At 55.5% G+C, this 21,077-nt stretch overlaps 1 protein-coding gene across 28 annotated transcripts in view; it reads left to right on the plus strand.

The window, feature by feature from the left end:
- RBFOX3 (RNA binding fox-1 homolog 3) overlaps positions 1 to 21,077 on the plus strand; it is a 510,773-nt gene that overhangs the window by 405,983 nt on the left and 83,713 nt on the right. The window contains exon 1 of one of the 28 annotated variants that reach the window (XM_070225842.1): positions 18,578 to 19,362. The exons of 19 other annotated variants lie outside the window; for them this stretch is intronic. In XM_070225842.1, coding sequence (XP_070081943.1) covers positions 19,258 to 19,362 — 105 coding nt within the window. In that variant the 5' untranslated portion in view covers positions 18,578 to 19,257. Of the gene's footprint in view, positions 1 to 18,577; positions 19,363 to 21,077 lie in introns of those variants that run through there. 8 more of the 28 variants (XM_070225846.1, XM_070225849.1, XM_070225864.1 and 5 more) reach the window with 8 other exon arrangements.

Consider the following 21,077-nt stretch of genomic DNA (forward strand, 5'->3'; position numbering starts at 1 on the left):
TAAAGAGTCAGTTAGTGGCAATATCTCCTAATGAAAACCTGGCCTGCAGAAGGCAGCAACCACTGAGCTTTCCACAGACGCTGATGCCCTTCCCCACCCCCCACAAAGCATTTCTTATTGCCTTTGTGTAGAGAGTATTTCCTGGGTCCTCCTGGGCATCACAGTCAGCTGGTGGCTTCTCTGGTCACGCCACCTGGGCCCCTTCTTCAGTACTCTGCCAGAGTAGTTTCAATGTCTCTACCTCTCTTACTGAAGACCATCAACACGTCTGTGCTTCAAGGAGCTGGTTATTGGATGGCTCAGACGTCCTTGCCTGAGTCATGGGAGACTACTTTCGTGTCAATGATTTCTCCCCCATCCAGACTTATATTCTGCCCACCCTCATCCAACTCCTTCAAGGTCTACTCCGCGTCCTGCTCCCCGCTTCCTGCTGGTACAGAGCAGCTGGGTCTGCAATCTTTGAGTGTGTAGGTGATTTCCTCCTGGAGTTGGAGCTGTCCCCTAGCTGGCCTCTGCTACATCCTGACTCCAGCTACTGGTCTTCTGAAAGTGAGAGACGATAGGGGCAGCTTTTGATGGGACAAGAATTATCTTGTGAGAAACCTCCTCAAGGGAGATCTTTGCTTGTTCTCCGGGTAAGGAGAGCCAACTCTCTTTTCTCAAGGGGGAAAGGGCTCCTTCTGCCAGCCCGTAGAGTTCAGGAAATTCAGGGGGTGCAGGACCCTCAGGATCATCCCCAGAAGCCTTCCATCCCTGGGTCCCACTCTTTGCTATCAGGGCTCTGATTTTGGCAAAGGAGATGTTCCACGTCTGTGTTTTCAGGCTCCTTTGTAACTCTGCTGCCCTTGTAAGTCAGTCCTGGGGCTTTAGGAGATAAGGTCGATTTAAATACTTCCATGGAGGCCAATGTCCCTTGAGTCGATAGCTCGGCTGAGACTCATTTTCTTTTTTCCAAGGTTTCTAAAGCCAACCAATTCCATAGTCCTTATAATTACTCTTGCCCCAGACCATTGCCACAGCTACTGCATAACCAAATGCTCCACATTCCACCTGCACCTCTTCCAAATCCTCCACCAGTGAGAATCCATAATCATGATGCTCCTACATGCCGTGGGTTGTCACAAGCCTATTGGTACCAGCAATGAGGTCCTTAGATGTGTCTGATAGTGATCACACAGAATCCCATCCAGAATCCCGTCCTCAGGGGCTGCCTTTGCTTGGATTCCCCCTGGACACTGGGCCCTGAGAAGGGCTCGAGGCAGAGTTTTGGTAAGTGCACAAGATTGAGGGGCACTGGGGAGAATAAAATAGGGAAAGAGGGCAAGCCAGTCCAAGGGTGTGTCACTGAGCTGATCACCACTGTGGGCGACTGGAGCTTAGTCCCACAAGGGAGCCTAGGAGGAGCCTTGGATGAGTCCACCTCAGGGATGGGAGAAGGAGCCCTGCCCTCCAGGTCCTTCCTCCCTCTGGTCAAGGATTGCTCCACATGGCATTAATCTCTTCACATATCCAGGTTGGCCCGGGCATCAGAATGGCAGAGCGGGCTCCCGCAGGTGTCCCACACGACTGCAGCAGGAAAGCCTCAGGGCAGACAGTGAAAGATGCGCAGTGAGCTCAGGGGAGGGACTGTTAGATTACAGCCATGTGATGAGGGCTAGAGTGAAAGGTGGATGGGAGGTGGAGCTCAGGAGTGTCTGATGCCTGGGTTCAAGTTGGAAGAACCTGGGCAGGTCTCCTGCCTGGGCCTCACTCTCCCTGTGTGTAGCACTGGAGTATCAATAACCACTCTGCCAGGGGGTGTGAGAATCACATGAGATAGCATTGGTGAAAGCTTTGTAAGCTGTAGAGCTCTGCCCTCGTGTAAGGGCTTTGCAGTTACTGTGCCTGAGGGTGGCACCTTGAACACATCCCCAAGGTTTTCCTGGGGGTCCCCTCCTTGCAGTAGTGCTTCAATCCCCAGGTTCTCCCTTTCTGCTTGGACAAGAGGTCCCTGTAGATTATAGAGCAGGAGGGATTACCATCCATCTCAGACGCACCCCAGGGTTTGTGCTTCTCCCTCCAGAGTCCTCCCTTGCCTGGGCCCTGCCCCACTCCACCCCCATGCCAGGGAAGCCTTGTCAGTGCCTCTGAGAGCGCCCAGGGGACCGAGGGCACTCTCTAAGTAATGACTGCTGATATTACAGAGACGTGTGTCATCACTCCGGGATTGTGACAGCTCTGAGTGAAGCAGGAGGAGGAGGAGACAGCTGCTGTAGAGAGGAGGTGGTGTCAGTTTGAAGCTGAGCATTTGGGTTGGCGGTGGCAGGGGAGGAGGCACAGAGAGAGGAGGCCTGAAAGTTGAAGGCAACTTTTAAGGAAGTTTGCCCGAGTCTGCCCCGGGCTCTTTGTCAGTCTCCCCCAGCCTCCAGTGGAGTCTGGAGAATATGGGGGAAAGGAAGCACCAGGGGAGGGGTGAGGAGGCAGAGAGATGAGCACAGCCCTGGGGGAGCGTGGAGGGACAGGGGTTCCACCTCCATCCTCTCCAAGGGGCGGGAGGAGTTTATAATTATAAAATATGTGATAGACTTACAGAAGCATTTTATCTGTTCTAGAAAATACCGAAAAAGAGAGAGAAAGAGAAATGATGAAGCTCTCCTGAGAGGATGGACAGAAATCCCCAGCATCCTCAAAGTTAGAAGAGCCTGCACGCCAATAGGCAGGTTCAGGACCAGGGACAGCAGCCCGGGCAGTCTTGAGATGCCCCTGTTTGACGCAAGCCCCTGAAAATCCCACATGCGCTCATGGTAGGAAGCTTGGTTTTCCGCATCCTGGCAGAGTTTGCTGTCGCTAGTGTTGCAGGAAGCAAGACATTCCCTGATTTCCCTGTTTCCACCCCTCCCACTCCATACACCTCCCCCACATCCCCTTTAACAGTATCCAGAATTCCTTCTCACAGCCCGTTAACTTTGGAGCCAAAAAGAGCAGATCTGTTCCAACTTGGATAACTGGAGAGAGCACCCCAGGTGGGAAGGAAGGGCTCCTTGTTAGGGCGACGCGGGCCACCTCCGTTGCTCAGCTTACTGCTGAATTGGATCAGGATGGTTTTACAGATCATGTTTTGTTTTTGTTTTATGGGAAACCAAGGTGATGTTTAAAAACAAAACAAAATAATGAGAGGAGAAGAGGGGTCTCAGGGAGAACAGAGGTGCATGGGAGTGGATGAGAAAGGGGCCAAGGACATTGAAGAACTGGGGAGTAGGTATGGGTTCATCCTGAGGGAACCAGGACGTGGCTGGCCCAGGTGCCCACTTCCAGAGATGCCCAAAGATGCAAGGGTTTCTTTTGCCTTGGCTTCCCCCAAGTGGCCTGAGGAAGGGAACTCTGGGACTAGTCTCTGCTTCAGGTGGGGGCTCAGGTGTCTCAGACCCATACACCAGGTCAGTATTTTTAGTTTTGTCCCCTTCCTCAGCAAAGGTTTGCTCCCTGTGCAAAGTTCCCTTTTGTTTTTCATTATTGAGTTGATGTGTGTGTTTCTGCCAGCCTGGCAAAGCTTTCTTGGCTTCAGCGATTCCCCATGGACATGCTCTGTGAAACCCCATGGCCCGGACAGCCACGGCATTCCTCCCACAGCCCCCTCTCTGGTGGCACAAGGAGCCAGATGGTGTGGAGCCACAGGGCTCTCCTCCCTCACTGCCACCCCTCGCCCAAGGTGCACCTCTGCCCCTCTCATCTCTGTGCTGAAGCCACCCCTGTCTGGTAGCTATATCTGTTTGGCATGTTTCCTCTTCTTATATTTGCTATAAGCCTAAGGGGCAGCATGAGTTACTTGGCTGGTGCCCACCATATCTGCCAATTGATAAGGGGCCTTTGGATCTCTCCTGGAACCTCATCCCTGACCCCCTGGGATTGAACATGTCAAAGAGCACATGTGCTACAGGCTGCCCACTCTCCATGGGTCTTCCATTGCCTCTCTCCATCCCCAACAGACTGACAGCTCAGGCACAAACCATGAGGCCACTTTGTTTACGATTTGCACACTACGCTTTAGCCATCTGCCATCTCACTGAGACTTGGGCAACAATTGGGGCACTTTTCTCCCCTTTTTACACATAAGGAAACTGAGACCTGGAAAGCTTTAGAGCAGGACTGTCCAATAGAACTCTCTGCAACCATGGAAATGTTTTACATCTGCATTGAATACGGTAACCACTAGCTACATGTGACCATTAAGCACTTGAAATGTGGTAGTGCAATGGAGGACTGGAGTTTCATTTTAACTTTAATTGAAGCTTTAGAAACTTACTTAAGAGCATCTAATTACTTTTAGAACTGGGACCAAACCAGGCTGTTCTGGGTCACCTGTTCCCACCACAGAGGTCATTGGCATTTCAAAGTCTACTGTTGGACTCCAGATGTCTGGCCTTATCCTCTTCCTTAACTCTCACCTCGGCTAATTCCCCTCCCTGCAGGGAACGCCAAGATCTGCAGCTCAGCATGCAGGGGTGAGGGGCAGGGGAGCCGGCCCCAAGCACACCCCCTGCCCTGATTCTGCTTTCCACACTTGCTGAGGGGAGGACAGATAAGTGAGAGCTATGGGAGGAATGGGTCCCAGTGAGAGTGAGGGGGTGGCAGAGGAGGTGTGAAGCCTACCTGAGGGGCGTGACCTGCTTCCCACCAGCTTGAGAGGTGGCACCTCGCAGAGCGCCCCCTGCCCCCAGAGTAGCTGGCGGTTGGCTGCCGCAGTGGTCACTAGTTTCCTTTTCTGATAACCTCTTGCCACCCTGCCTTTGCCTTCAGAGGAGATAGGGTGAGTGGCCAGAGTCAGAGGGTGTCTTCCCATCTGCCACGCTATTACCATAGCTGCACCCTTTTCTATGCAGTTTTCCCTCCAAAGAGACAGCCGCCACTTGCTTCCCACTGGCCCAGTGTCTTCCAGATCTCCTCCTTCTCTCCCTGAGAACCTGCTCTCAGTTGACAGTCTCACAATGAGCTGGATGCGATTTTCATCTTCGTGTGCTCAGCATCTTTGAGGGAGTGGGTTTCTATCTTACTACTGGGAAACGGTAGCACATTAGGCTTCAGAAAGCTCCAAGGCAGGGAGGGGGCTTCTGGATTCCCCCAAATCATGGCAGAGTGGCCAGAGGCCTGAACAATGGGTTCTGGTATGTCCCTTAACTCCTCTGAGCCTCGGTCTAGCTTCATTGTACCTGTCTGTCTCACAGGGTCGTGTGAGACAGGTTGAGGTGATGTGTGTGAACATGCTCCATGAGCTGGCATGCAGGACACAAATGGCAGTGTTTCCCTGTGGCCTTAGTATTGTGGCCCCTGAGAGCAGGAAAGCCATCCCGAATCACACCCCGGTGCACCTGGGCCTAAAGCATCGTCCTGTGTGGATGAGAGGAGGCAGGCGGGGCCAGGGCAGAAGGCTTTCAGGGAACAGCATCACTCAGGGAGCTTGCTTTCTGGTCTGGTCCAGCGTAGAGAATGGCCAAGTGCTCCACCCATTGTACTTGCAGGATGACAGCCTCCCCCACACTCTCCTGACACAGAACGAGGCCCTCAGATGGTGAAATTACTCAGCATGCTGAGAAAATCGGAGCCAAGCCAAAGTCATGGATACCTGTCATCTTGGTTGCCTAGTGTAGGGGCAGGACCCCCCACTTCCATCCCTGGAGATCTCTATGTGGGAGAGCTTGGGGAAAAAAGAGGACTCAGAAAGATGGATTCATTGTGTTTTCTCCTTCCCTCCCTGACCTACAAAGAGAAATGTGGGGGTCCAGTTAGATACAACCCCCTTGGCCAGCAAAGCTCACAATTCAAGAGGAAAGATGGGTCACCCCACCCCAACTGTATGGAAGATGTGTCTGTTGACAGCAATATCTGTTTCCTGATTTGCCCCACGGAGAAGAGTGCTCAAAATAGCACCAGTGGAGGAAGATGCGGAGGGTGATGGAGAGACACACATACAAAGGCAGAAGGACATGGAGGAGAGACACAGAGAGAAGCCCAGAAAGAGACACAGAACCAAATATGGAAGCCCTCAAGGGAGCTGCACCTGGGTATGCATCTCATCTCTGCCTCCCCAGTAAAGAAGATCCAGCTCGTGGGATCCAGTGTGGCCCCCGGGCCTCCATGTTGCCCACGCATGCCCAGCCCCCCACATAGGCAGAACCCTTGAAGCAGGAATTAAGATGTCCTCCATCATTCCTCATGGGCAGATATCAAGAAGTAGGGCAGCTATCAGTCCACCCCCAGGGCTTGTCTGTGGCTGGTTTCCACCTGGTGGTCCCAGCATACTTCTAAGGCATGTCCCTCACCACCAACCAGTGTGAGTTCTTGGAATGCAAACAAGTTTGAGCATAAGCCAGAACAAACAGTAATTAGGACGGTAAATCTGATGCAAAAATAAGCACAATGCATTTCAAATTCAAACAAGAATTATTTGTGGACTCTCTGCTCTTTCTGAATTATTAGTGGAACGTTCCACTCCATTTGCATAGATAATTGAGAGTTAACTGTACTTTCTGTACCAAGGCCTGGGAGATGATCGGGGCAAATTCAGTTCATCTAGGTGGAGAGAAAGGAAACTTCACTGGCTGTCTCATTTGGCCACTGCAGACAGAAGGGACCTAGAATAAAGCCTGGCATTTGGAGGCACTCGATAGATATTTGTTGAATTAATTAACATGATTCATTGAGCATCTACTGTGCGCCAGCTCCTCTGTATACAGAAGGTCTTTGAATTGCCACAACCCTTGAGGGAGGTATTGCTTTCCCATTCTTCTAGATGCAGAAAGTAAAGCTCCAGATGTTGAACCACTTGCCCCAAGTCCCACGGGGGGTCAGGGCAGAAATGGGCTTGCCTCCAGATCAGGGTGACTCTCAAGCCCAAGTGTGCATCGCTTCCTGCTGGTGGAGGTTCTGGAAACACAGAGGCTGGGTGTGCAGTGGAAGGCAGGAGACGTGGGATTACAGCCCACTTGCAAGCTCAGCTCTGCTTCTGGTCAAGTCGCAGGGGCCAATGACTCAGACCCCAAGTCTTGAGTTCCACTTTGCGCCCTGGGATGCTCCTCTGCTCTCCTTGTTTCATTTTCTCCATCTGATGAAAAGGGAAGGATGGTATGCGCATTCCTACTTCCTCCTCCCTGCCTTCCAGGGGGCTGGGGTGTAGAACGAGGCTGAGGGTACTCTGAGTGCCTGAGATCTGATCTGTTCAAGCTCTATCGTGGATGATGATAATTATACTGTGCTCTATATCACTGGAATGGAATTTCCGAGGCCTCTCACTCTGCACTGGAGAGGAAAATCAATACGCTCACCCAGGAGCCAAATGCAAACAAGTTCAGCCACATGAGAGTTGGCTGCTGGGACCGCTTTCCCCAAGTGCAGATCAGGAGGCAGAAGTGCCAGCCATGAGCTAAGCCCCAAAAGCAGAGTAGTGCTCAGAGTGCTATTTCCTCGTCCTGTCCTGGACAGGAGGGGAGAGCAAGGAGGAACCCAGCCCGCACCACCTTTGGCCTCTGGGCTTGTGCAGTTGCACTGGCAGGACATAACGATGACTCCAGTCCTAGACATCAGGATGGAGCAAACGGAAAGCAGGTGATGCAGATCTAAATAGAGCAAACCCCATTGCTGGACGTCTGTGTTTGGGGTGGGGGAATCAGGTGTCCTCCCTGCAGCAGGCTTACGTTCTCTGGGCCCTGCCACAAGGGGAGACCCAGCTGGCTGCTCCTTCTGCATCCCACAACAGGCCAGGTGCTGTCGGACAATGAGCGTGAAGACTTCACGCCCCTGCTCCAGACCGGTGCTGCCCAGTGGGAGTATAATGCAAACCACACTTGTCCATGTGTAACTTTCCAGTTGCCACTTTAAAAGGTAAAAAGAAACCAAGGAGATTAATTTTAACAATTTACTTTATTTAACCCAATATATCCAAAATATTATCATTTCAATGTGTAATCAGATCCACAAATTATTTTTCATTCTTTTTACTGTACCAAGTCTTCAAAACCCAGCTTGTATTTCGCACACATGGGAGCTGGCGGCTCCTGTGCTGGACAGCGCCAGCTCTAGAGAAACCTCTTGAAGAACCAGGAGGTGGTCTGTACCTAAGTTCCTGAGGAACACCCTTTCTTAGAATCAGAGTTTCCTTATTACAAGCCCCCTTGGACCATCTGGGTGACCAGATCCTAAAGAGAAGCAAACAGGAGAAAGCAGCCCAAGTCCATTTCTGCCCAGCAGGTACGGGAATGCAGGCTGTACCCTGCGAAATACGGACAAAGTTGTTGTATTCATGAGAAAGTGATCTATCCAATTTTTTTAACCAAATTTTTTGCAACACCAAAAACAGCAGACAGGGAGAACAGGTTTTTCCAGTGCTTCCATCTGTCCGTCTCCCTCCCAATGATCCCTTTTGCTCTGCTGGGCATGACAGTCCTTCCTTCACAGTCTTTCCTGCCTTCTCCAGACCAGGCTGGGAGGCTTCAGGGCTGCTCCCTGGGCCGAGAACACCTACCTACCCCCTTGGTGTCCGGCCACTCGCTTGTGTGACAGGCTAGGTGATTCTTCTTTTAAACTGCCTCTGAACAGGCAGTGCACCAGTCACTCCTTCCTCCAGGGAAGAACTCGGCCAGCTCAAGGCTCCACTGACCCTCTCCACGGCATTTACTCTCAAAAATACAATTCCAATACAGTAAAGATTCTAGTCTCCCAGCGTGGATTTCCAATTACCCACACTCGGCCAAGTGGCAGCCACTTCATTATAATTCTGTAATTGCCATATAGAATTCCTATAAATTTGCTGTTAATTTTTAACCACTGCATCCTTCTCTTAGAAAGTGTAGCAATAATTTGAAAATCTATAGACGATATTTTTAAGTGGATAGAGGCAGAATGGGGGGAATAAATCCAGCAGGAGCTAGGTCTAAAGAAAATCTTAATAAGACAGCAGTAGGGGCAAGCATGAGAAGGCGAGGCTGGGGCTTCCTTCAACTTCAATGCAAACATTTCTTCCTAATATATGGCGTGCTGGTGGCAGCAAGGATTGATCAGAGTCTGATCCAGGAAGATCCTGCTCTTAAATGAGAATGGCTTTGCGCACTGGGTTCTCCGTTAACAGGCGCATTCCCTGCCCCCACTGGGAGGTAATTTACAAGCCCAGCTTCCGAGCGTAATCTTCTCACATTGTACTGCTCCACGGTGCCTCCCCGAATTGCAACATGGACCAGGTCTATAAAAGATGCTTCAGAGGAAATGGCAGCCACACAGGCATTGCCCCCCCTCCACCCCTCCTCCCAAGCAAGTTAACACCCAGGTGCCAAGCAGAGAAATTAGCCTGCCTTTCAGGAGATGCTAATGAGGCAAGTTGGGAGGAGATGAGGTTGAACCAGAAAGGAAATTGTGGGACCGACAGAAGCCATGGGCACCAGGGACTAGAAGGGAGACAGGCCAGGTAGTCCTAAGAGGAGCCTGCTTCTCTTTGGGGAGGTCTCAGGTGGTCAGAGAATGAGAAACCTGGATCTTGAGAAAGCCTAAAGGGAGACCGTGCAGTGAGAGTGTGCAGGGTCTCAAAGGGGTGCAGAAAATTCATTTGGCTGGCAAGGATATTTTGGTGGAAGGCAGGCATCAACAGGGATAGCCACTGGTCATCTCTGGCAGAACAGTGAGGTCTTTTACACCCATCCGTGTTTTGGCTCAGGAAGGCTTGTAACCAGTGCTGGACGCCCCAGGGGCTGGCTGGAGCTGTCCCTGGTTCTGAGGGGTTCAGTCTTTCCAGCTCTCGCTCCTGGCTGCCAGGAGGGTTCAGCTATGGACATCCGCGTCCAGTCCCCGTCCACATCCCTGGAAAAGGGAGATATTGGCTTCAGGCTGGGAGGGTTATCAGGCAGCGGCAGTGATGAGAAATTGGGCCACGGAGCGATTTGAAGGTCCTGGTGTTTGATCTATTGCAGGGCTGGCTCCTTGCAGCTTTACTGCTCCGGAGTTTGGTGACCTGAGAGAATTAAAGCTGCCTTAAATACAGTCTCTGCTGGCTGTATATTAATCAAGCAGGAATCAAAAGTCACAGCATCCTAAGGAAGTAAGAAAAGGAACAGACGGCTCCCCCCATCCTAATGCAGCAACTCTCAGCAGGAGGAAAGGCTGGGAGCTGCTAAGAGCAGCACAGGGCCCTCAGCTGGCTGCCAACTTTCCCCAAACCTCCTTGCCAGTGAATTCTCAGAAACCTCATGCCTTGGAACTGGAGAGGTGTGTTGGTGCCAAAACTGTGCTGGACCCCAATGCTATGGTAGATTAGGTAAGAGAAGGGCTCCTCCCCCCAGGAGTGAGAGAGAGTAGAAGGATGGGGGCCAGCAGGGGTGGGGGCCCAGAATAGTCTTCCACTAAGTCCCCCACACTTCCACCAGAGATGTCCCACCACTGTCGGCAATCCTTAGGGAGAGTAAAGAAACACAGCCGCAGCCACTGCCTCTTTCTCTGCTCCATTGTACTCACAGTGGCAGCAATTCACAACTTCCCTGGGGTGTTTTGAGCTGCCAGGCAAAGTTGATGCTAGCCAGGGTCCTTCCTACCCCTCCCTCCTCCTTTCCCTGTTTCACTCCCCTCAAAACCTGAGAGAGGAGCTTGTATTTAGCCTCCGTCACACCTGGGGGTGCAGGGAGGGAAAACTGCAGGTAACTGTGTCTGTTCCCTCGCTTCCTGGCAGACAGCCTCGTCCCCAGCCCTGTGCATCGTAGGACAAGCTCAGCTCCCATGAGGCTTCCTTGGAAGAGCCTCCCATGCCCCACCCCCCATGACCACCGCTGGCCACCTCCCTGCTCCGTTGCTCAGCTCCTGCCTGCAGCTTGGCACTGGGCACCTGACACAGTGCACCCGCCTCCCCAGGGCCGTGCGCTCTGCCAGGACAGTGCTGCCTCTCTGGGCCTTTGTTGCCTCAGGCTCCTAATGAGCTTTTAATGAGCTGATGCTTTGACTTTAGGGGACACAAAGGGGCAGAAGAAGAGCAACGTGTCAGCCCCCTCACATTCTACTTCCTGAGGCCTTAAGGTTGCTTTGTAACCAAATGAGTGCTGGGCCGGGGCTGTAGGCAGATGCCTGATCCAGAGTGTTTCGGAATTGTTCAGAGTTTGGAGGACCAACTTTCACAGTCCTGGGGCCTAGGCTACCCTCTGGCCATCACTCCCTCTCTATGGGGCTTCACTGGGTCTCTCCCATTATGGCTTCTCCTCACCCAAGGCCAAAGGAAGGGACATTGGCTTCTCTTTTAGGTAAGATTTATTGTAACTGATGGCAAAGTGAAGAGGCCAGCTATTTCAATTGCTGTCTTTATGAAGACACAGGGAACACAAGGATGGGCTTTTGCTGCTCAGATCCCCCCACTGTGAATGAAAGAACAAGCTTTGACCCCTTCCCATGGCTCTGCTTACAGCCTCTGAATGACTTGCTTCCTCAGTTCAGTGCTAACTGAACTTCACATAAATCCATGCTGGTCACAGCAATAGGAGAGTCCCAAACTGCCGGCCACGTCATGGGTCCGGTCTCCCCTTTTGGACACCGTGAAGCATGCAGTGTTGCTGCTGAACCCTCCCCTGGAGCACACAGTCTTGTTCTACAAGTTCTGGTGGGTCACCTCTGGCCCCTCCTGGGAGTTAGAGGAGGTCACAGTGGCTTCAGCAGCTGGTCCAAGCTCCCCCTTGGCACTCCTTCAAGGCTTTTCCCCTTTGAATAAAATTAAGGTGGGAAAAGTTTGTGTGAGACACAAGGCAGAATTTCTTGACAGGTAGGGGATAAAAATCTGAATGGGCTCCCCAGAAAGATGTCAGGGTCTCCCTCAGTGGAGTACTTCAAGGGGGAAAAAAAGACAGTGCCCGTCCCTGAAGGTTTCAGTGACCGCTAGCTAGAAGGCAGAGGACTGGACACTATGATCCCAGATTCCCTTCCAGCGCCATCACCTGTGCCTATGAGCATTCTTGTCCCTTCCAGGGACTGTTTCTCACTGCTGGGGAAGGAAGGGTGACCTGAGGAAAAGTCTAGAGCTGTCTCTGGTGCTGAAGGGCAGCACATAGTGGAGCCAAGGGCAATTTCAGTGCCCAGGAGGGCCACCCTGGGTGGGCTGGGTGGAGCAGTGAGTTATGTAGGTTTCCCTTAGCCCCAGAGCCTCTGACAGTGATAAATCCGTAACATGAGCCCTGTCCTGGCCTGATTGGAGGCTTTCTTCAGTCGTGTCTGCACTGGGGACCTGGCCATCCAAGGGCATTTCATTGATGAGCCAGTCAGAACTGGAATCTTCATCTTCAAGCACATATACAGACTTCTTGTACCTCTTAAGACTCTCTTTTCTGTGGTCATTCACGGTGTCAGCACAGGGTGCCAAGTAGACATGCACAGGTTTAGGTGCGACAGGAGAGCTCCTGGTTGTGGGGCAGCTCAGAGTGTGGGATGAGGATCCAGGAAATGCAGCATCTTGTGGCAGATCAGCTAGGAACCCCATAGAAGGGCTTCCTCAGTCCAATGGCAGCTTCTCTCCTTGGCCTCATCATTGAGTTCAGCAACCCTACTGAGTTCTTGTGACCTCCTGCCTAATGAGAAAGAGCAAATTCAAGACAATTGCTGCACAGACCAGACAGTGGTGTGATTAGTAAATGCCCAAGCTATTGCAAAGGACGATTACATTAACAGATTTGGTTTGGGGTTGATCCTGTTAGGAGAGAGAGCTCCAAGGGCTAAGGATGAGGATGCTCACAGAAGTACGTGAGCCAAGCACGGTCGTAGAAGGGAAGCAAAAGGCTCGAGTGAGTGTGTGAGCCAGAAGGCTTGTTTTCCAGCCCAAACTCTGTCTCTAACTAGTTATGTGACTTTGGGCCACATCTGCGATCCTAGAAGTGTCATCATGTACCACATGGGCATCATTCTACCTTCCCTACCTACCTTGTGAGATCAGACACGTTAAGTCAGATTGAAAAGGTTGGGAAAGCACTCAGCAAATGCAAGGTATTCTTACAGTTAGCAATCAATAATGATAATAAATCACCATTTTTTCCCTTTGTACTTAACTTCCTTGGAAGTTTAAGCAAACAGCCAGGTCCTTGAAGCTTTAGATCAGAGATAGAAATAAAAATTCTGTCCCCCTTCTTCCTCTGGCCTCAGAATATTGGGGCCAGTATCCTGAATGGTGGCTTAGCCACACCTGGCACCGTAGAGTGCAGATCTGTTTCTCCAAGACTCTTGCAGCCCGTGCTGCCTCCTTGCCAGGCGCTCACGGCCCAGATGCAGCGGGAGCCTGCAAAGAGCTTTCCAGGGCTGCAGCTGCCGAGGCCTCTTACCCACCAAGCCCCAGGGTGGAACATCACAGCACTGGCTGATTTCAGATGTTCTTTTCGCTCTGTGCTCAGCTCTCTCCCCCTCTCCAGAAGAGGAGAAGGGAGAAGTCCTGGGGGTTCATTTAAAATAAATAAAGCTTGGCAACAGTGCTGAGTGGAAAAAGCAGAGTGGAACGGCACCCACAGCCCCTTCTCCGAGAGCATTCCTTTGGCTCCCAGGCCCCGAGGGGAGAGGAACTTGCCAAAGGAAGATGTGCTTATAACTGCAACCCTGTGCAACTTCTGACTTTGCCCATATATCTCGAGTGTGCCCTTTGCTTTCAGTCTCCCTATATTTATTATGTTTAATTTTGCTGGGACATGGTTGTAAGTGAGACGGATGGACCCGAATGTGGCTGGCAAACGCCTCTTAATTAAACAGATAAATAAACTTCCTTTGCACGCCGATTTTTACTTTTGCTGCAGTCTCTGCTGGGGCCAGGGGGACAGTGCTGGTTGGGGGTGGGGGGCCCGAGCTGGAAGGAGGGTGCTGGCCATGGTAGCTTGGGCCAGGCCCCACTCTCCCTCTGTGTTGCTGAGCACTTGGTGGCTCAAGGATGCAGAGGGGCCCAGGGACGGGGAGCACTCCAGCATCCCCTCTTCACAGGCCTGACCACGAAGGGGAGGCTCTGGCTGGTATGAGTGGGCCCTCTGCTGGACGCCTCCAGCATGGCCTGGGCAGCCAGGGTGGCTCACTTCCATCCTGTCGTCGCAACTCTCCTCCTGGCAGGGGCTCCTCTGCCAACTTTTCTGCCCTTCCGGGAGATTGGGAAAGCAGGACAAAGCAGAAACAGAGCCCCACTCCCAAGATATGGAAGCTGCCACCTTCGGGAATCTGAGGAGTTCCTACATTTTACAAGAAGGCCAAAGCCGCCTGTCCTTGACCTGACATTTCCCCTTGGTGTCTGTTGGGGGCGCCCCGAGCAGCCCTGAGCTTGGGGCTTTCCCTGACTCCACTCCTGTTCCCTTAGCTGTGGAATTGGGGCATGAATTCCCCTGGGAGAGTGTTCAGTTAGTGATGTGGGCGTCTGGTTGGTTCACAGAAAAGAGGCTTCTTGGGTCCCCCACCTCCCCTGTACACATAAACACACACCCACCCCCCAAGCCTTGCCCACCCTAACCCACCCCACGTGGAGACGCCACATACAGTTCTGCATCTCCCGCCTCCTTAGTCCCCCCAGCACTCACACCCAAGCCTAGGTCAAACACCCTGGAGCTGGGCAGAGAGATCTGGCTTGGCCGGAAGAACGGAGCATGCTGTCTCTGAGGATTATGGCCCAGCTGCAGCCGGAGACGGTGAGCTAAGCCCTTGTCCTGCGGCGCCTTTGCCAAGCTCCACACCGTCCTCCCTGCACGGGTGAAGCCTGAGGACACCAGCTCGGGCACTCGGAAGGGGAGAGGGGCAGGCCATGAGTGACTCACCCCCACCCAACCTCCCCTACAGGGCCCGCGGGGCTGTCTGTTTTCTGCTGAGATACGCCAGCGTGCAGCCTTGGGAACTTCCAAAGGATGGGGGCTGGGGGTGTGGTCCTAGGCAACACTCCCCCAAATCATTCGGCTCCAGAACTGCTCACCTTTAGTTAAACACACAGGCCGCCTTGAATACTTTTTGGCACAAGCTTTCCCAGGGAGACTCCGTGTCCCCACTTCACAGAGGTACACACCAAAGAGGCGGAGGGTGTTTGCAAAGCTACGTGGGCCTGAGTCTCCCAGGCAGGCTCAGCCAGGGAGGGTGGGAGAGGCAGACCCTACCCTGCAGGGGGAGAGGGGCTCAGCGTCTGCGCCCAGGAGAGGCTCCCGTGGGGAAGGTGACACAGGGTGGAGGCAGGAAGGAGCCAGGAGATCTCCAAAGCTGTGGAACCATCCGGACCTTTTGAGGTGCCTCCCTGCCTGATATTTATAGTGGTGCCCAGGAGCGCAGAAATAATTACAGCTCAGTTCCTGCCTCCCTAACAAGGCCCTTCTCAGATTCAGGGCGCATGGGATATTTTTTCCTTGGCTCTTTTTTTAAGTAGTGAATATTAGCACTGGATTGACAGCTCTTCCCAGCTCACAGCCTCCCTTTGCCCCAGAAGCGGGGGCAGCAGAACAGCGGGGCCCCGGGCTTCCCCCACCCACCACTCAGGGCCGCCCACCTTGGCCCAGGAGGCACCAGGGGCTCCTGAGGGCTGCGAGGGGTCCGAGTGATCTGAAGAAGGTTGTACCCCACAGTCTAACGCGCCACCCGCACGCCACGCACTGGAGGCCCTTGGTGAGGAGAGCAAGGTTCCTACAGTAAGAAAGGCACAGACTCAGAAACGATCACGGAAGACGTGGTCCGCACACTAGAGCGCTCACGGGAGCACTACTGGAGGAGCACGGGGTACGTTTCTTCTTTCTCCTCCAGGCCAAGAGAAGGGATGGTCCTGACACCCAGGCAGTTGGGACATCCACCCGGGGCACTGGTCTTTCTGCCGAAGCTTGCCCAGCCCTCTCAGCACCTGTGTTTCCCGGACCCTGGAGCAACAGGGCCACCTCACTGTCAGGACGAGCCTCGGGGTGGGGGCAGGGCCAGGGCGACCACCCTCCTCCCTGCCAGGTGTTATTCCAGCCACCAGGATGATGCTGTGGACCAGCCAGCAAGTTCCCTGTCTTCCTGACACTCCGACCCTCGAAGGGGAGACTGAGAGGGGACCAGATGGACTGTAGTGTTTAGCTGTTCCATTGGCCTGACACCCCAAAGACAACCCCCAGTGGACCGAGGCCTCCCTCAATTTGCCATTTAGTAATCGGCTCATAGTGGAAGTCACAACATCAGGGCACAGCAGGGGAGGCAGTGGGCATGCAGTCCCTGTCCTGAGAAATAAGCCAGACACACGCCTTGTTCAAATCCTTTTTCTGGAGGTTTTCTTTTAATTCTCTTTTGCTGTTCTCAGTCTCTCTGGAGCCCGGGTGTGATTAGCTGGCTGATGGAAGCAGGTGTCTAGACATGCTCCCTGGGCCTGACACTCTCTGGAAGTGACGCTTGAAGGCAGGTGGCTGGGCTGAGAGGCCCACGGACTGCCAGGTGCAAGGCTGCTGGAAGCGACACCAGTATGAAAGCTGGCGTCAGCGACCACCCTGGCTTTCACGGCACCAACAAGACAGCTCAGGGGTCCCCTAGGAAATCTTCCCTGACCGAACCCCAGGTCTAAGCTCACCCCAGATCCGAGCTCCCACTATCCTGGGCTGTCTTAGCTCTCAGCACAGTAGGCTGCAGTCTTGGTTTGCCGGTTTGGTTTCCCCACCAGACGGTGTACTCACTCCAGGGCAGAGAACTTTGTTCCTACAGCTCCAGCACCGGTGCAGTGCCTGCACACAGTGGGTTCTCAATAAGGAAAGGCAGGAGAGTTGACTCAAAGGGTGTCTGGTCTGTGATAGGCACCGTTTAGGATATGCTACCAAATCCTCATCTGAGAGGGATAAAGCCTTGATCTCGGAGATCCTCGATCACAGCAGAATTAATGAGTAAACGATTCTCCGACGGGGGATTCAGAGCCCAGGGCCGAGGGTGAACGCTATGTAGCTGCCTCAAATTCCTGAGTGTCCTCCAGGGAGGGAGCAGCCGGGGCAGCGACAGAAGGGGAGGGAAGGTTTCTGGAAGAGGAGGGCAGAGCAGCAGGACCTGGGAGGCAGGAGGCCAGCAGGGCTGCCCCTGCTCTTGTGACCAGGGCCACTCCAGGGTACCACACTCCACAGGAGAGCCCTCTGCAAGATCCCTGCTTGCAAATGCCATATCCAGCTTGTGCTCTTGCTCCAGATGCACCAGGCCTCAATGCCGCCCACCCCACCCATCTTAGACGGTAGGGAGCCTCTTCTGGGAGACCAAGTGAATAGCTGGTCCGGCCTGAAGGCAGGAGACTCTGAAAGGCCACAGTCAAGCATCGCCATCCCCACTCCATGCCAGCGCCACCCCTGAGGCATCACAGCGCAGGATTCCGGAGAAAGGTCAGGCCAGTGCGGCCACCTGGCAGTGGGTCAGCCCTCCCCCGCAGTCTCTCCCTTGTCCCTCATGCCGTCTCCCATCTGCCTCCCCCTAGATGTTGCCCCCCACCCGTCTAAGAGGAAGATGAACTGGAGGCTGCTTTGTTCAGGGGACATGAGATGCCTGAGAGAGGGGCAGCCAAGGGGCACACACCTGCCTGCCGTGTTCAAACCGACTTTGTCCCCAGACTGTGCCTGGAGGAAGCCCTTCCGTGGCCCATCCCTCTCGCCTCCTTGCTGCTTCGTCCTAAGTGACCCTCATCAACACAACCTGCAGCGAGTGCAACAGAACATCCCAGACAGCATCCAACCAACCTCTCAGGTTGGGTGCAGAAACCGAAGCCCAGAGAGGACAGGCCACTTTCCTAAGATCACACAGCAAGTGAGGGGGCCTCCACTTGACTCCCAGGCCGCTGGTCTTCCCACTACCAGGTGGTCCCAGTTTTGCCTCCCTCCAGAGTGGGGCTCCCTCTCCGCAGTGAGAGGAGGGGAATCACAGGTGCCTTTGGGCTGGATAGGCGAGTCTAGAATTGGTACTGGCTATCTGGGGTTCGCCCCTGTCCCAGAGGAAGTATTCGTAAGTGGGACAAGAGGTTGGGCATGTCCGCCTGTTGTCTCTACGTCTAACAGTGGCGAGTGGCAGACTGTCCCTCAGACAGCCAAGCTCACCTGTGGCTTGTCCTGGTGGAATGAGCTTGGCCAGGGGGACAACGTGTGGCAGGGCTGTGAGTGTGTGTGTTTGGCTGCTGAAGCTGCAGCTGTATGTGTACGTACACACACACATACACCTGTCACGGTGGTGGTGTAAGGACACAGTCAAGACCTCTGCCAAGCACTGACTGGGGTCAGGGGGTGGGTACTGTGCACTCCTGCCCCAGTGATGTGTGCACACATAGTCAGGTGTGTTTGGGTGTGGGGAAGGGAGGATGATTTGTGGCCAGTGCTTCTTGCCCCCCCCCCATTAAGTATACACAAGACCATGTGCCTGTGGCAGGCTTGGGGTGTAAATAGGGCCTGGGGGCCTGTGGGAGAGCAGGAGAGGCTCTGGGGGGCTCCAGCTGGGTTTCCAAGCTCTGGGCAGCGGAAGAAGCGTTTCCCAGCGAGGAAGCCTCTGCGTAGATGCCCTCATTACATCACCGACATCCCTGCCACTGAGTCGGCCTCCCGGCCTCCCGTAGGAGAGGCGCTTCTCTGAACGCCAAGCAGGACGAAGCGCCTTCCGGTCGGGCTGCGGAGCCCGCAGAGCCGCTCCTTCTCTTCGTCCGCAGCGGCCGGCGGACAGAGCCCGGGCAAAGGGAGACTCCAGACCCCAAACTGAGGGGCAGCTGCTGGATGCGGGAAGGAGGAGGGGAGCGGAGGGGTCCGCGAGAGGGTGCGAGGGCTGGCCGCCCGGCGCCGGCGGGCGAGGGGTTAAGTGTGGGATCAGCTGTTGTGCCGTCGTTCCGGATTCTCTTCCCTCCGCGCGGGGCTGTTTGATGTTGGAGTACGCCAGGGACTCCCCCTCCCACCGCTACACACGCGCGCACACGCGCACACTCACACACGCACACGCACCACTCTTTGCAGACAGGGCTCCGGTGGCTCCAAAGTGACTGACTCCCTCTCCCCGGCTCCCCCTCATCCATTCTCTCGCGCGTATATCCTCTCTTGCCATATTCTCGCGCGCGCTCTCTCCAGCATCCCCGCCCGGGCAGGGGAGCACCGGGCAGAGGCGGGCCGCTTTCTTTCCATGCCTCCCTCTTAAAAAGCGCCACGAGGGGGAGGGGAGGGCCGGAGGAGGAAGAGGAGAAGGAGGAGGAGGAGACCGAGAGGGCGCCCGGGAGGCAGGGCGCGCGCACACACCGAGGGACGCGCGGAGGGTGCGAGCCGCGCAGCGAGCGCAGAGCTGCCTCCGGCCGCCGGGCGCCCCCCCTGCCGCCCCATGCTGTGCTCCATGGCGAACTCGGGCTGCCTCCTGCTGTCCAACTCCGGCAGCATGCTCCCGCACTCCGTGCCCTGCCCGCCCGCCTTCCTCTACCTCCAACAGGTAAGCGGCCCCCGGCCCGGCCCGGCCCGGCCCCCAGCCCGGCGCACGTGCGCCCCGCGCCGCCGCCCACACCCGCACTTGGCCGCCTCCGCGCCGCCGCTGGGGCCCCGCTGCGCTCCCCGCGTCATGGCGCCGGGCCCGGTGGGGGAAACTGCGCCCCTGCGCGGCGGCCGAGCGCGGGGTCGCCCGGGGCGCGTGCGGCTCCGGGCGGGGGGCCGGAGTTTGGGGCGTCGCTCGCAACTTTTCCAAAGGCGCGGGAGGGGGCGGCGGGCGGAGCCTCGGGGGAAGCCGGAGGGGAGGGGGCGGGGGTTCTCGGCGCCCCGGTCACTTTGGGGAACTTCGCGCCGGGCCGCGGGGGGCGTGGGGGCGGGGAGCGGAGCCCCTCCCCGGCCTCGTCGGGAAAGCCGGGCGACCGCGCGGAGGCGGCGGGGGCGGGGGCGCCGAGCTCTGCTGCATTGGGGACCGCGCGCCGGGCCTCGGGGGAGGCGGGCCACCCGCCTGGTGGAGCTGGCGAGGGAGGCCCTGGGAGCTCCGGCCCGGGAGGGGGCTGGGGCTAGAGTTTTGCAATCTGCGGGGCTGCGCAGGAAGCTCGGGCTGACGAGGAGGGCAGGAAGCCAAGCGACTCCGAGCCCCCAAATCCCCAGGACGCTCCACGGGGAGGTGCGCGCAGAGTATAGCTGTCGCCTGCCCGCCAGCCGGCCAGGGTGTGGGGGGCGGGAGGTCTTGCGATCCCATCCATTACGGAATCAGTGCGGTCCCAGGCCTGCACTGGGAACGATTTGGTGACTCCTTCGCCTTCTCCAGGCCCCTTGGCCTCTTGGGGCTGCGGTTCCAGGTGCCAGCTTGGCCAGAGCCGGCCGGGGGCTGCAGTACCCTGCCTCGCCCACCCTGGGTGCCCACACCTCTGGGCCTGCCCTCCCTCCTGGCGCCGTGGACCTGCCTTCTTTATCTTTAGCACCCTCAACCTCTGCTTGGGCCTGCAGGGGTGGGGGCGGCTCCTTGGGGAGGCCTGGAGCTTGAAGTGGGAAGGCAGGGAGGCCGGGAAAGCTTCAGGCTGCCGTCCTGGGGCCTGCCGGATGCAGCAGGAGGGCTCCCATAGGACCAGCTCTCCACCCTGGGCTGGGTGTGGATATGGGAGGCAGAGGGTAGGGGATGCCACCCCAGTGCTGATGATCAGGGTCAGGCCAGGCCTAATGGGCTAAGTGGCCATGTCCCTTCATGGCCTCCCCTGGAGCATCCCTTGGAAGGGAAGAAGGCAGAAGTGTGTGTTTCTTGGAGACAGTGATACTCCAGGTGGGGCTGGACCTTTGGATGGTGGGTTCTTGTCTTTTTGTGCCCTTTGGGCTCTCCAGGGAGCCAAGAAAGAAGGAGCCATCGCAGGGGCTCCAGGAGGAACTGTGGAGATGACCGACAAAGATGGGGCCCTCAGAGCTGAGCCAGGCTGCTCGGCCCTTGGGTTGGCCCCTCACAAGGATCCAGGCAGCAGGAGTTGCCAAACATGTCAGCAACTGTAGAGGAAGGGACAAGTCGGGAACATGACGGTCAGGGGCAGAGGACGGCCAGAAGGCCTTTGGCCCTTGGTCTCACCCTCCCTAGGATCATCCGTGAGTCTGAGCAGTCCTAGGCACAGCTCAGGGGCAACAAGAGCTATTGAGGGGACCCCATACCCACAGGCCGGCAGGTGTCCAAACCCAGGCTGTGGCTGACTCCCGAAG

Source organism: Equus caballus, chromosome 11 (genome assembly GCF_041296265.1).
Source record: "Equus caballus isolate H_3958 breed thoroughbred chromosome 11, TB-T2T, whole genome shotgun sequence".
Classification (NCBI taxonomy): domain Eukaryota; kingdom Metazoa; phylum Chordata; class Mammalia; order Perissodactyla; family Equidae; genus Equus; species Equus caballus.